At 42.4% G+C, this 14,550-nt stretch overlaps 1 protein-coding gene across 3 annotated transcripts in view; it reads right to left on the bottom strand.

The window, feature by feature from the left end:
• The window catches only part of anp32b (acidic (leucine-rich) nuclear phosphoprotein 32 family, member B), a 51,505-nt gene extending 41,188 nt beyond the window's left edge, over nt 1-10,317 (bottom strand). The window contains exon 1 of one of the 3 annotated variants that reach the window (XR_013574238.1): nt 5,283-5,517. Coding sequence is in view for 2 of the 3 variants with exons in the window: in XM_078534984.1 (XP_078391110.1) it covers nt 5,283-5,336 (54 nt within the window). In the remaining variant the exon portion in view is untranslated. Of the gene's footprint in view, nt 1-5,282; nt 5,518-10,185 lie in introns of those variants that run through there. The other 2 variants (XM_078534985.1, XM_078534984.1) reach the window with 2 other exon arrangements.
• Nucleotides 10,318-14,550: the final 4,233 nt, after the last annotated feature.

Raw genomic sequence — 14,550 nt, 5'->3', positions numbered from 1 at the left:
CAAAACTCTGGAATGGGACTTGAATCCTCAACCTTTGGACTCAGGGATGGGAGTGCTAGCCACTGAGCTTCAGCTGACACCTACAAGACTGGCCAGGATGGTCTAGTTCAAGCCATTAATTTTGGAAAATTTTACATTGCTTTAGCCAACCCCTAACCATTGACTCCATCTTTCTCCCTGGCAGCTATTTGAAGCTGCACCAGACTGTTTAACAACTTTGGTGTCATATATGATCCTGGCTTGAGTTTCCAGCCACATACCCGTGCTGCCAGTAAGGCCACCTGGTCCCACCTCCGTAACATCACTCGACTTCACCTGCCTCAGCTCATCAGCTGCTGAAACCCTCATCTATGCCTTTGTTACTTCTAGACTTGGTTATTCCAACACACTGTGAAGAGTCGTCACACGGACTTGAAACATTAACTCTGTTTCTCTCTCCACAGATGCTGTCAGACCTGCCGAGTTTTCCAGCATTTTCTGTTTTTATTTCAGGTTTCCAGCATCCGCAGTATTTTGCTTTTATTCCCACACATGCCTGGCTGGTCTGCCACATTCTATGCTCTGAACTTGAGATCATCCAAAACCCATGTCCCAACTCGCACCAACTCCCATTCACCCCCGAGTTCACTGACCTGCACTGACTCCTGTTTAAACAATGCCGTCATTTTAAAATTCTCATTCCAGTCCTTAAATCCCTCCATTCACCCCCAAGCTCACTGACCTGCACTGACTCCTGTTTAAACAATGCCGTCATTTTAAAATTCTCATTCCTGTCCTTAAATCCCTCCATGGCCAATGCTCTCTGCAATTTTCTCCAAACCTACAACCCTCCGAGATCTCTGTGCTCCCCCAATTCTGTCCTCTTGAACATTCCCGAGTTTAAACACTCCACCTTTGGCAGCCATGCCTTCAGATGCCTGGGCCCCGCACTCTGGAATTTCCTCCCCAAACCTCTCCACTTCTAGTTCTTCCTTCCGGCTGTTCCTCAGAAACCCATCTCTTAGACCAAGTTGTCCCTAATATGTGACTTGGTGTTAAATTTTATTTGATAACCTGTGAAGAACCTTGGAACTTTTTACATCAAAGGCACTGTATAAGCTGTTGTCCAGGGGCAAGAGGACCTCTGCCTACCAGTACAATTATGTTTAGCATAAACTTTGAAAGAAAGGCAGACCTGCATGTCAATAGCATCTTTCACAAACACTGGATGTCTCAGAACGCTTTGCGACCAATAAAGTACAGGAGAATTGCTGTTACCCAGCATGCTCTGGGAATGGCAGGCGCTGGTTAATCAAATCTGTCGGTTAACTAGGATGCAAGGTGAGTTCTCCATTTTTAACCCAGCTAGAAACCTCCAGGATGAGCACGCGGGTGCTGATGTCTTGTGGGAGGTGCAGGAGTGCATGAGCTGAGTGGGTGGCACTGAGGGAACATGCTGCTGTAGAGCAGCGGGAGGCTGAGACCGAAGTGAGGGCAGGCCCGTCGATAACTATTACCGGTGAGTTTGACATCTCCAATCAAAAAACAGGCCCGGCCTCAGAATTAAAAACAGAAAAAATGCTGGAAAAACTCAGCAGGTCTGGCAGCATCTGTGGAGAGAGAAACAGAGTTAACGTTTCGAGTCCGTATGACCCTTCTTCAGAGCAGAGTCACACAGACTCAAAACGTTAACTCGGTTTCTCTCTCCGCAGATGCTGCCAGACCTGCTGAGTTTTTCCAGCATTTTCTGTTTTTATTTCAGATTTCCAGCATCAGCAGTATTTTGCTTTTATCTCCAACCTCAGAATTAATGGTTAATCGAGAATCCGGTTGGTAGAGTGCCTGATGACAGAAATTTTACTGTACTTTCAAAGCATAGTCACTGTTGTAATACAGGAAACACAGCAGCCAGTGTGCACATTGCAAGTTCCCACAAACAGCAATGTGATTATGACCAGATAGCCCGTTTTTAGCGATGTCGATTGAGGGATATTGACCAGTAAACAGGAGAGAAATCCCCTGCTCTTCTTTGAAATGGTGCCACAGGATCGTTTGCATCCACCCGAGGGGGCAGAAGGGGTCTCAGTTTAACGTCTCATCTGAAATATAGCATCTCTGACAGTGCAGCACCCCCTCAGTACTACACTGGGAGTATCAGCCTGAATTTTTGACAGTTTGACCAAAACTGGCTCTAAGCAAAAGGGGCCATGATTTACACTATGGAATTTGTTAGCGGCTTCACTATTTTCATGCAGTCACTGGACTGAACCACAAAAACTTTGGCAGGGGTGCAGATTTCAAGCAGCTGGGATTAAACTTTTTCATTCAAGGAAGAAATCCAAATGAACAATGTTGACTTTATAGTCATTTTGTACTACAGAGCTTGAGCATCACCAACCAATCAGCACCCTCTTCGCAGAGTATAAATTTGTTGTTTCCCTTACATTTGGTATTTTTGCGAATTGTCCAGATGAGTGCAAGATGAAAAGCTTTGACAAATAAATGTCTTTTTTCAGCATCACTCAATGCTGACTTTGTAAACCTGGTTACAAAGAGTTAAAACAACTTGTTTTATTTATTATACTAAAATTACTTTGTAATTACATCTCAAGGAAGGCTATGAAACTAAATTTGACGCCCAGCCAAAATATAGGAGGTATTAGGAGAAAACGAAAAGCTTGGTGAAAAAGGTAGATTTTAAAGAGCATCTTAAAGGAGGAGAGAGATTTAGGGAGAAAATTCCAGAGCTTAGAGCCCAGGCAGCTGAAGGCAAGGCTAATTGAGAATGTGCAAGAGGTCAGAACTGGAGGAGTGCAGAGATCTGAGGATTGGAGAGAAAACATTGACACTTCCTGTGAAACCTGTCTGAACATCTGACAATGCCAGCTCTCTAAAAGAGGAAATGAAACTCCTATCCTTGAAGGAAACATTGATTAATACACATTTCCAGAAATAATGTTCAAACAAATACAAATCTGATGTCAGGAATGGCCACTGTGCACTGCAGGATCCACTCCTGGGCCCTGCCATGTCTCAGGATGCAGCTTGAAGATCTCGAGTTTAAAAAGACAATTTCTTCTTTTGAAAAACAGCGCCATTTCAGAAAAAAAAGTGCAATATGTCAAGGACTAATCAATCAATGGCAGGCTCATTCCCAAATCCCTCTACACTGGTTCCGAAGAAGTCATAACTCGAAACGTTAACTCCCAGACGCTGCCGAAACTGCTGAGTCCCCCCCACCCCCCAGCACTCGTTTTTATGTCAGATCTCCAGCAACCGCGGTATTTTGCTTTTATTCCCTTTACACTCGTTCTGACGAGCCAACTTCATCCCCAAAAGGTTTGACCTCGCCTTTTCAGACGCTGACTACCCCTAACTATGCGTCCCCAGATCATGGTCTTGAACTGCAGTGCTTTTAAGTCTTTGTAGATCGTCTTTCAATTGCAAACTTTGAGGGTGTTGTGTTGTTGGAAGGAGTATGGAGGGGGAGATGGAGGGGGAGGAGGGGGGAGAAAGAAAGAGGTTCAGAGAGATAAACTTAAAAAGAAAAACGAAAAGGGCCGAGTTTACAAAACGTCAATTTTATTTTCCTCTCCAGTGACGTCAGTCTTTTCTCACCCACCCCGCCACCCCCCCAAACACACACACACACACACACTTCCCTTTAAAGTAACGATTGGAAGGCGGCGACATTTGCAGAATGGATACATTCCGCTGAGGATACTTTAGCGGCGCCTCTGAAGGTTCCATTTCAGAACGTGATGTAGCAAAAAAATAAGGGCGAAACAATGGGGAAACTGACGAGCCCTCCCGCGGGTTACAAAGTAACCGCTCACTCGCCTCTCCCTGGAAAGGTTTCCTCCTCCCCTCCTTTGGACTCCGGGGCTGCCACAGCACTGGCAAGGCGGGTGATCAGCCCATCATCACACGGCCCGGACCCAGCAGAGGGGAAAAGCTGCTTCGCCACAAACAAGCGAGCAGCATGTATTATATACAATCGTGTGTTGTGTTTATTTAAAAAGATACGGCCCCTCCCTCCATCTTCTAATTACATTCCAGGAAACTTTTTTTTAAAAGAAAAATGATGTTGCATTGCAATTTTCCCCTCGCTCAAGAATTGGAGGACTTTAAAGTGCTGCCTGGGTGAGAAAAACGTGCCACCAACATGGCGAACTCTCAAAGTACAGAGCTGGGGATTCTGCCTCCCCTGCCACCGCCACTGGTTTAATTTTTTTTTAAATTAAAAAATCCCGATTCTCTAAATAAAAGAAAAATTAACTTGGGGCAGCCTCGTGTATTCGGTTTTGGTTATTGGCTGTAAGATAACCGCCTCGTTTTCCTGAGCAATACTCGGTTGGAGACCGAATGCCGCGTGTGACGGGTTCCGCCGTTTCCTACGCCAGAAGAAACGATACAGAAATTCTCCCCTTTTTTTAAAAAAAAGTTTACTGAGCAAACCTACCTTTTGCAAATGATTTGACCCCACAATGAATAAACTAAACTACAACCTCTTTTCCTCTCCGCATTTGGAAGCAATCGGACGATATTGAAAGTTTTTTTTTAATGTAACAAATTATCCCTGGATAACCCAAGTCGAAATTGCATATTTAATATTTGGCCCTTGTTACAAAATATTCGTAGAAATAGCCTGGTGATTTTTAGATTTGATGTTACAATCGAACTCCATTGGAAAATTCGTTCAAGAACAGAGCTTTGTCAACAAAAAAATGCAAGAACTTTTTTTCTAAATGGAAAATATAACTCTCCATAGAGATTAAATACCCCTCCCCCATACTCTTAAAAGGGCGCCTTGACTGTATGTTACAAATATGGCTTCCAAAGCAGTGCACAAAATTTCCAGGGAGAGAGAGAGAGAGAGAGAGACACCATCTCTTCAACATCCCTCCACGTCCTGAGATGAGATACGCCTCCCACTACAGTAGAAAGTTCTTATTTATTCAGCTCCTCCAGGGGAGGGGAAAAAAATCCAGCTTTCAAAGAGTTAAACTTCAACATAACAGCAACTCCCGCCTCGCTTAAACCGCTCTCTGCTCGCACTCAAAAATATATTTTATGGCTACATACACATTTTTAAATTTCCCCCCCTTCCCCTTCAAGAACACGCATTTCAAAAATAACATGACGGCGCTCCCGCTACAAAATAAACAAAATGGAAACTATGTGGTCACCAAAGGGTCACGGCTACCTTAATTTTTTTAAAAGAAAGTAACGCCAACAAAACTAGCACCAAAAATAATCTTAGTTGCAAAAATTACAGTGAGGAAAGCGGGTGGGAAGCTTACATCAGACGGTGTTCTGTTCCGAAGTTCCAGATGGATTCTCCTTTTCATATCCATTTTTAAAAAAAAATATTCTCAATTGCTTAAAATGATGAATTTGTACTCCAGACAAGGAGTCAGTTTGACGATCTACTCTCAGTGTGTCGGTAATGTGACCAAACGCCAAGTTCTCTCCCCGGCGCCAAACAGGAGCAGAGCCTGTGAACGAGCGAGCGAACCATGGGTGGCAATAAAGACTCGCTACTGCCTCCGATGGCTTTCAAGTGTAGCAAACACACACCCACATCACAGAATGTTAAAGGAGCATTCCCTTCCCCAAAGCCAGCCACCAGTTAATTTCTACAACAAATACATTTCGCGACCAAATTCTGCCAACGTTGAATGAAAATCTGCATTTTAAGAAATAATGAGCAGTGCTTTCCTTCTAGGGAAATGAATTCCATGGACCAAAATTTTTTTTTAATAAATCTTATTTGTGTTGCATCCCTTCAACAAACTCCCGCCTCCAAATTATTAAACTGGCACTTTGCACCTTTCTGTACCTGTAATCATCCTAAATTTACATCTTCGGCCAGCAACCTGAGTTGATGTCAACACTAAATGCCCAATTCCTAACACCAAGGAATTCTTAGCCAAGCAAAGTCGTTCCACCTTATTTCAGCCACAGGGGTGGTCAGATAATCCTCCTTGAGATTCATTCCAGCAGTTCATTCCAAGGAAGCTGTGGTCTCACCTCAGAACCATTGAACTACAGATCTCACATAGGAAAGGAGACTGGGCTATTGGAGAAATCTTTGTTCCAGTAAAGAGTAAATTAAGGTCACCTTCTTGATTGTCCAATTGAGTGATAAGGATCCCTTGGTGTGAACTGCAAAGAGTAAGTCTAGAAAATATTGTTTCTAATTAAACCCACCTTGGTTCTCCAAACCTCTAAAATCACAATGGACTGCTTTGGTTATCATACACTTTCAAACATAAACAAAAGCTACACATGCCGGCATGCTAAAATGTTGGAATTGTTTCTATTTTGTTACACAGGTAACAATTACCACAGTAAAAATATGACACTGGCAAGTTACGTGTGAAAATTACTTACAACTTATTGCAGTATTAAATTTGTGTGGGTGGAATTCAATTGAAAAATTTTAATCGATAAGACTCTGTCCCTCCTGTAAGTGGGAACTCTTCTTGTTGATCACTCCAATGCTATCCACCTCCCAGTATTGGTTTGTGCAAAATAATATAATCCCACTTAATTCATCCTTGACCAGAAGCCTGCCTTGATGGGGCATTTCCAAGACCCCAGCATTCACATTATACACCATTTGATCATTGTCTGTATTTTTTTCTATGATCTTCAATCTTATTTTCATCCCAACCAGATGTTCATCAAGTTTTTAATCAATGTAACCTAAACTAATATACTTGTTTTACTACCCCATTAGAAACAAAGGGTTGACCTTCCTTCGAAGCTCAAGTCATACATTTGGTTTGTTGATTTACAATTTATTTGAACGATCATTTTGATTTGTAAAATTTTATCATAACAGAACTTAAAGAACCTAAGCATGTGTAATACATTAAACATTAAAGGTTGAGGAACTATACTGTTGTTTTTTACTGTACATACCCAAATAGGTTTGCATGGCGTCAGTACCAAATCTACATATTTGGCCTTTTTCCCCAAACAGGTCTTGATTCAAACTCTTGCTACTTTGCTCCTTTATCTGCATACAGGATAGGATGCTCTTGGTGCAAGCATTTATACAGATGTGACCAATGTTGGTTCTTGATCGGGTAACAAGATATATGCTTCTGAAATGTAAGTTGGCTCCATTAGTTCTGCCACTACACAGTGCTCGTTGTAGCAACCTAACTCAAGAACTGGCAATAAATCCTCAATAACAGTGCCTTGGATGTCTGAATCCAATCCTGTTCTCAGCTGGCAATTGTTTCCATTGGAATGAGTCCACTTCCCTACCAATAAAGCTATGGAGCTACTACTCAACAAACAATTCTCTTGTACCCATAAGTTTTTTAAAAATAAAAAGTTCACTACAAATTCAAGCATCAACTTTATTTCCATATCTGTAAAAATCAGCATTTATCAGGTTTTTTTTTCTGGTAGTGAGATAATTGGCTTTTATTAATATTAAATTATAGACTAGGTAAGCAGTGGTTCCAAAAGAACAGGTTACTTTCAGAACATGTAATAAAATGTAATCAAAAGTTGGGAGGGAAATGGTGGTGTACAGGTAATATCACTAGCCTGGTAATCCAGGCTTATGTTCTGGAGACATGGGTTCAAATCTCTATATGGGCAGCTGGTGGAATTTAAACTCAATTAAGAAATCTGGAATATAATGTTAGTCTCAATAATGGTGACCATGAATTGATTGTTGTGAAAGCCCATAAATTGGCCTAGCAAGCCACCCTGTTTAAGGGGCAATTAGGGATGGGCAACAAATGTTGGCTCTGCCATTGATGCCCACATCCCATCAAAGAATTTTTAAAGCTTGGATTTTTTTTTGAAGTACACTTGCAATTTTCCTTACTGAGATTAATAATTCTCGTGGCTAGAAAATAAATGTGTACAAAACATGTATTTTTAAGAGAAAAATGTCTGATCTTTAAAAAAGTTTTTCAAATGTACATTATGATGAATTTATCAACCGGGTTACCTGTTCAAGTCCATATCTTTCCACTGGTAATCAGTGAATCTACAGGGAAATTGGTAGTGGACATAGAGGGATTGTTCATTTCAAAAATGAAAAGAGCCCATTCAAAGGTCCTACTGCTCATTTAGGAGTATTTAGGAATTACTTCTCCATTTTCTTTAAAAAATAATTATCCCAATTATTCTTTCACTTCAGCCCACTCACCATCTGCTCCATCAACCACAGCAGGGAGAAAGGGACTCTGGGCCATCTACTCACTTATTCTAATTCAGTTAGGAGGGCTAATGGATGTGTGAAAGAGCTACTACACTCACTGACTGGTGCTGACCCAATAGGCAATAAGGAGGAGTGCAAGGATAAGAGGGAAAATTGCCATCTATGTTCTCAAGAGAAAAAAAAACATTCTGTCCATTCATTGTAATATCTTGAGACAGGTATAACTCAGCTGACTGTAGTGAACTATCTGTTCAAGTACTCAGGACCGCAGTACAGTTTAATAGTTTCAAAACCAAACAAGTCACCATCTGATTGTGAATATAAACAGCTGTGCCCACAATCGATTTTTTTTCCCGGGTCATTTTGTAGAACTTTCTTCAAGATGATTTGGAAGATGATGTGTACTTTATTGGTGTAATAATTTTTTCAGCAAGTATTATTCGGCCGGGGGACATCAACATAACCCAGCACCTTGCAATGAAACATGCACTGGGCTAAGATAATGTCATTGGAAAGTGGGCTCGATGAACTGCACTGGATATTTGGAGGGGATGTGAAGACGGTGTTGCTCGATAGCACTTGCATGAAATGAGAATCGATTTAAGTTGAATTATGTTTTAAGGCTGTCTATATGGAAGTGGGCTTCCTAGCTGCATAGGTTTTAGGACGAGAATTAGCTGGACAGAACTAAAGTGACCTACTTTCAGAAAACCTTCAGCAGCCGCCACCTCACGGTGCATCCACAGAAGTGCAAAATTTGCTGGCTCCGACCCAGCAACCTTGACATTCCTGCAGCCAATGCTAGCACAAAAAGTATCATTTGGGCATTTTTGAGCTCACCCCATGGGGCAGTGGAAGTTAATTAACATTCAACACTTGCAAAATAAGCAGAACAAATTCCACCATAAAAACCACAAGGTGCTTTCCCGAACAATGAGATTTTTCCAGCGTGTTTGTATTATTTACTATTACTATTATCAGGATTGTAGCGTTGATATTAGATAATACAGGCAGTGAATTGTTGAGAAAGATGGATTGTTAAATAACACTGGAGTTGCTGAAGATGGTCACTCAATGTGTTACAATCCAGGGCAGAGTCTTTGAACAGAAATTCTTTAATTTTAGGAAAAATTGGTCACTTGATTATTTCAAACCAAATGAATATTAAAAAATTAACTTTCACCGAGAGGAATGCAATGCAAAACTCTCCTGGGGACGGGAAATAAAGCCTGTTAAAGCTATAGGCGGGAAATTCCTCTGCTGTTTGTTCTCAATGGGAAGGATTTCTCAATTTTACAAACAGGGTCATCTCGCCAGAGGTTGTGAAATATGGAGGCTCTTGCACTGAAAGACTCCATAAATTATGCAAATAATTAATAAGAATCGAAAGGCAGTTATTTCCAACCATCTTGAGTTAGCTCTATTTTATTTATTTTTTCCCCCCCTAGATCAGATAGGATTGAAATGTTGTGTACAAGTTGTTTTTTGTTGACCCGGCCGGGGTGGGGGGTGGGGGGAGGAGTGGGATATGACATTTCAATGTTACGTTCGTAAGCAAAACTAACATATTCGTACATAGTAAATTACATTGACTCCGTCCAGGCATTAGTCATTTCATCAGTGGCTGAAATATAAAATATGTTCATTAAACCCTCCTCTCCCACACTGAAAATCTGCGCGGACGAACACTGTCATTTTATAATTATTGCAGCTGATTAAATCATTTCAGCCCTTGGAAAATGTGCACAATCTCCACACGTCAACATTTATTTGGTTAAAAAGCTGGTTGCAAACAAAACAAGGAATTAGAAGAAGGAAAGGCACAGCGATTAAGGCAGATCTCTGAACGCCTGTCAATCAAACACATGACCATCACGCGCCATTACACAGAATTTTATTAAAGCATGCAATAAAAATCTATTACATAACCATACAAAAGCAGACTGGACGCAGAATGGGTTAATCTATTCAGAGGAAAAAAAAGGTATTTTAATATAAATTGTTACGAATACCAGTGCAGCATGAATCATATAAAATCGATTTTTGCACCTCCGTGCGATCATTGCATGTGAAAACCGCAGCCTCTTGCAACAAGCCTATCTCCAGTCTTTGGGCCATTTGGATTCCGCTTCAGAAACCACTTCTTCTCGGGGTTTTTTTTTTGCTGTTGCATCGTTCTGTTTTGTTTTGCGTTCTCCGCTTTTGATCGGTGCATTAGTTTGCACAAAAAACGCTAATCTACGGTAGCGGTGGGGGGGGAAAAAAAAAATCAGCAGCTCTCATGTTGCATCCCCGACGCAAGTGTTCGATGCCATGTTTTGCAGCTGCGTTGTCCCTCCTTGCAAGCTGCAAATGCAATCGTCAGCAAATACTTCGAGCGAACTCCCTCTAGGCGATAGTACCGGTATGACAAAATATCAAGGACAGGAGACTAAATGAACCCACTCCTGGAGGAGACAGTAGCTGCTTTGTCGATTTCATATACAGGCTGGTTTGTTGAAACAATCAAATCTCCGACATAGATTTAACCCCCTCCTCCTCTCTCTCTCTCTCTCCCCCCACCTTATTAAAGAGTGTGTAGCTTTAGTAAGGGGCTAATCGTTCAGGAGATGAGGAGACATTTCTTCACTCGAGGGTTGTGTGAATCTATGAAATTGTCTACCCCCTGGCTGTGGATGCTCCGTGGCTGAATATATTTAAGGCTGAGATAAACAGACTCTGGGTCTCAGAGGAAATGAAGATATGGGGAGTGGGCGGGAAAGTGCAGGCAGAAGATCAGCCATGAAAAGCTCGAGGGGCTGTTGTGGTCTCTACTCCTGTTCTTATTTCTTACATTCTTATTTTAAGAAAGTAGGTTTATTGTTAACTAAATCAAGCTGTTCATTGTGAACCCTGGATTTCAGAAAAAAAAGGAAACTGATAATGCACCTTTTAATTTGACTATAGTTTGCGGATCTATGCTTCTGGAGTTGTGTTTTGAAAATCAGATTTCATATATTGCGTTAGTATTGTCTATTTTGCAATGACAGCTGTAGGCACTATATCAGAACTGCTCATCTCTCCTAGCAACAGTTTCTGAATGTGTACTTTCATTTTTTAAGAACACAGGAAACAGCATAGTGATTAATACCTTAAACATATTGACACCTCCTGAATCTGTGGCCATTTTTCCCCTCAACTCTCCTGCTTTAACCTCTTCAGTCAGGTTTCCGCCTGTTACAGGGCTGAAATGACCTGAATCCACATCACAAATCAATGGGTGTTATTGTATTACCAACTGCAGATAGCAAAATAACATTACAATAGTTAGTTATTTTTTTTAAAAACACCATAGTGGTATTGTCACTAGACTAGTATTCCAGAGACCAAGGGTAATCCTCTGGGGACCTGGGTTTGAATCCCACCATGGCAGATGGTGGAATTAGAATTCAATAAAAAATATCTGGAATTAAAAGTCTGAAACCATGTCGATTGTTGTAAAACCCATCTGGTTCACTAATAAAGTGACTCAGTGGCTCCAAACCCCACCCCACAGCAATGTGGTTGATTCTGAAATCAAACTAAAAACAACTCAACAAGGAATGAAACCAGGTGAACTAAAATTGAGAGCTGTCTTGCAGACTAATCAAGCAACAGCCTGACATAGTCATCCTCACCGAATCATAATCACAGATAATGTCCCAGACATTGCCATCCAGCACAGTGAGGATGGAGTGGCCCTGGAGTCCTCAGCATCGAGCTGGACCCCATGAAGTCTCATGGTATCAGGTCAAATATGGGCAAGGAAACCTCCTGCTGATTACCACATACCACCCTCCTCAGCTGAGGAATCAGTGCTTCTCCATGTTAAACACCACTTGGTGGAAGCACTGAAGGTGGCAAGGGTGCAGAATGTACTCTGGGTGAGGGATCTCAAAGTCTATTGCCAAGAGTGGCTCAGTAGCACCACTACTGACCAAGCTGGCCAAATCTCATAGCTGCTAGATTTGGCCTGCAGCAGGTGGTGAGGGAACCAATTCGTCCTCACCAACCTGCCTGCCCCAGATGCATCTGTCCATGACAGTAATAGTAGGAGTGACCACCTCATAGTCCTTGTGGAGACGAAGACCCATCTTCACATTGAGGATACCCTCCATTGTGTGTGCCAAACGGGATTGATTTCGAACAGATCTAGCAATTCAAGGCCATCCATGAGGCACTGTGGGCCATCAGCAGCAGCAGAATTGTACTCGAACACAATCTGTAACCTCATGGCCTGGCATATCCCCCACTCCACCATTACCACCAAGCCAGGGGATCAACCCTGGTCCAATGAAGAGTGTGGGAGGGCATGCCAGGAGCAGCACCAAGCATACCTAAAACTGAGGTGTCAACCTGGTGAAGCTACAACACTGAACTACTTTGTGCCAAACAGTATGAGTAGCAAGTGATAGAGCTAAATGATTCCACAACCAACAATCAGATCTAAGATCTGGAGTCCTGCCACATCCAGTCGTGAATGGTGGTGGACAATTAAACAACTCACTGGAGGAGGAGGCTTCACAAATATCCTCATCCTTAATGATGGGGGAGCCCAGTACATCAGTGCAAAAGATAAGGCTGAAGAATTTGCAACAATCTTTAGCCAGAAATGCCAAGTGGATGATCCATCTCGGCCTCCTCTGAAGGCCCCCACCATCACAGATGCCAGTCTTCAGCCAATTTGATTCACTCCACGTGATATCAAGAAGCAGCTGAATGCACTGGATACTGCAAAGTCTATGGGTCCTGACAGTATTCCGGCAATAGTACTGAAGACTTGTGCTCCAGAACTTGCCGTGCCCCTAGCCAAGTTATTCCAGTACAGCTACAGCACTGGTATCTACCCGGCTATGTGGAAAATTGCCCAGATATGTCCTGTACACAAAAAGCAGGACAAATCCAACCCAGCCAATTTCCTCCCCATCAGTCATCAACAGTGCTATCATGCGGCACTTGCTGAGCAATAACCTGCTCACTGATGCCCAGTTTGGGTTCCACCAGGGCCACTCAGCTCCTGACCTCATTACAGCCTTGGTTCAAACATGGACAAAAGCGCTGAACTCCCGAGGTGAGGTGAGAGTGACTGCCCTTGAAATCAAGGCAGCATTTGACCGGGTGTGGCATCCGGGAGCCCTGGCAAAACTGGAGTCAATGGCAAGCAGGGGGAAAACTCTCCGGTGGTTGGAGTCACACCCAGCACAAAGGAAGATGGTTGTGGTTGCTGGAGGTCAATTATCTCAGTTCCATGACATCAGTGCAGGAGTTCCTCGGGGTAGTGCCCTAGGCCCAATCATCAATAACCTTCCTTCCATCATAAGGTCAGAAGTTGGAATGAGTTGGGCCAAGTAGATCAAATGACAATGGGGGAGCATTTAGGGAACAGTGATCATTGTATCATAAGGTTTAGGATGACGGCGGAAAATGACGTTGGTCAATCCAGAGTGAGAATAATCAACTGGCGGAGAGCGGACTTCAATGGGGCAAGAACAGAGCTGGGTTGGATAGACTGGAACCAAAGGTTGGCGGGAAAAACAGTAGCTGAACAATGGGCTATCTTCAAAAAGGAGATGGTTTGGGCACAGTGATGGTATGTTCCCTCAAAAGGGAAGGGTAGGACAAACAAATCCAGAGCTCTCTGGATGACAAAGGAGATAGAAATTAAGTTAAAGAAGAAAAAGTGTGCTTATGACAAGTGTCAGGTAGAAAATACTGTTGAGAGCCAAGCTGAATACAGAAAGCTTAGAAGGGATGTGAAAAAGCAAATACGAAAAGCAAAGAGGGATTATGAATAAAGACTGGTAGCTAACATAAAAGGAAATCCCAAAGTATTCTATAAGCACATAAACAGTAAAAGGGTGGTAAAAGGAGGATTAGGGCCGATTAGGGACCAAAAAGGGGATTTACACATAGAGACAAGAGGCACGGCTGAGATGTTAAATGACTACTTTGCACCTGCCTTTACCTACAAGAGAGCCGGTAAAGACACGATAGGCCGAATGGCCTCCTTCTACACCTTAACAATTCTGTGAAGTAGGGATGGTCACTGATGATTGCACAATATTCAGCATCATTTGTGACTCCTCAGATGCTGAAGCTGTCCATGTCCAAATGCAGTGAGACCTGAACAACATCCAGGCTTGGGCTGACAAGTGGCAAGTAACATTCACACCACACAAGTACCAGGCAATGACCATCTGCAACAAGAGAGATCTAACCATCACCCCTTGACATTCAATGGCATTACCGTCACTGAATACTCCTCTATCAACATCCTGAGGGTTACCATTGACCAGAAGTCATTAGATGGGGTCAGAATAAAGGGAAAAGTAAAAATGTGCACATGTATGTGAATGCAT

Source organism: Cetorhinus maximus, unplaced genomic scaffold, assembly GCF_964194155.1.
Source record: "Cetorhinus maximus unplaced genomic scaffold, sCetMax3.hap1.1 HAP1_SCAFFOLD_184, whole genome shotgun sequence".
Lineage (NCBI taxonomy): Eukaryota > Metazoa > Chordata > Chondrichthyes > Lamniformes > Cetorhinidae > Cetorhinus > Cetorhinus maximus.
The sequence above is the reverse complement of the archived record's forward strand: the minus strand, read 5'-3'. Positions and strand labels throughout refer to the sequence as shown.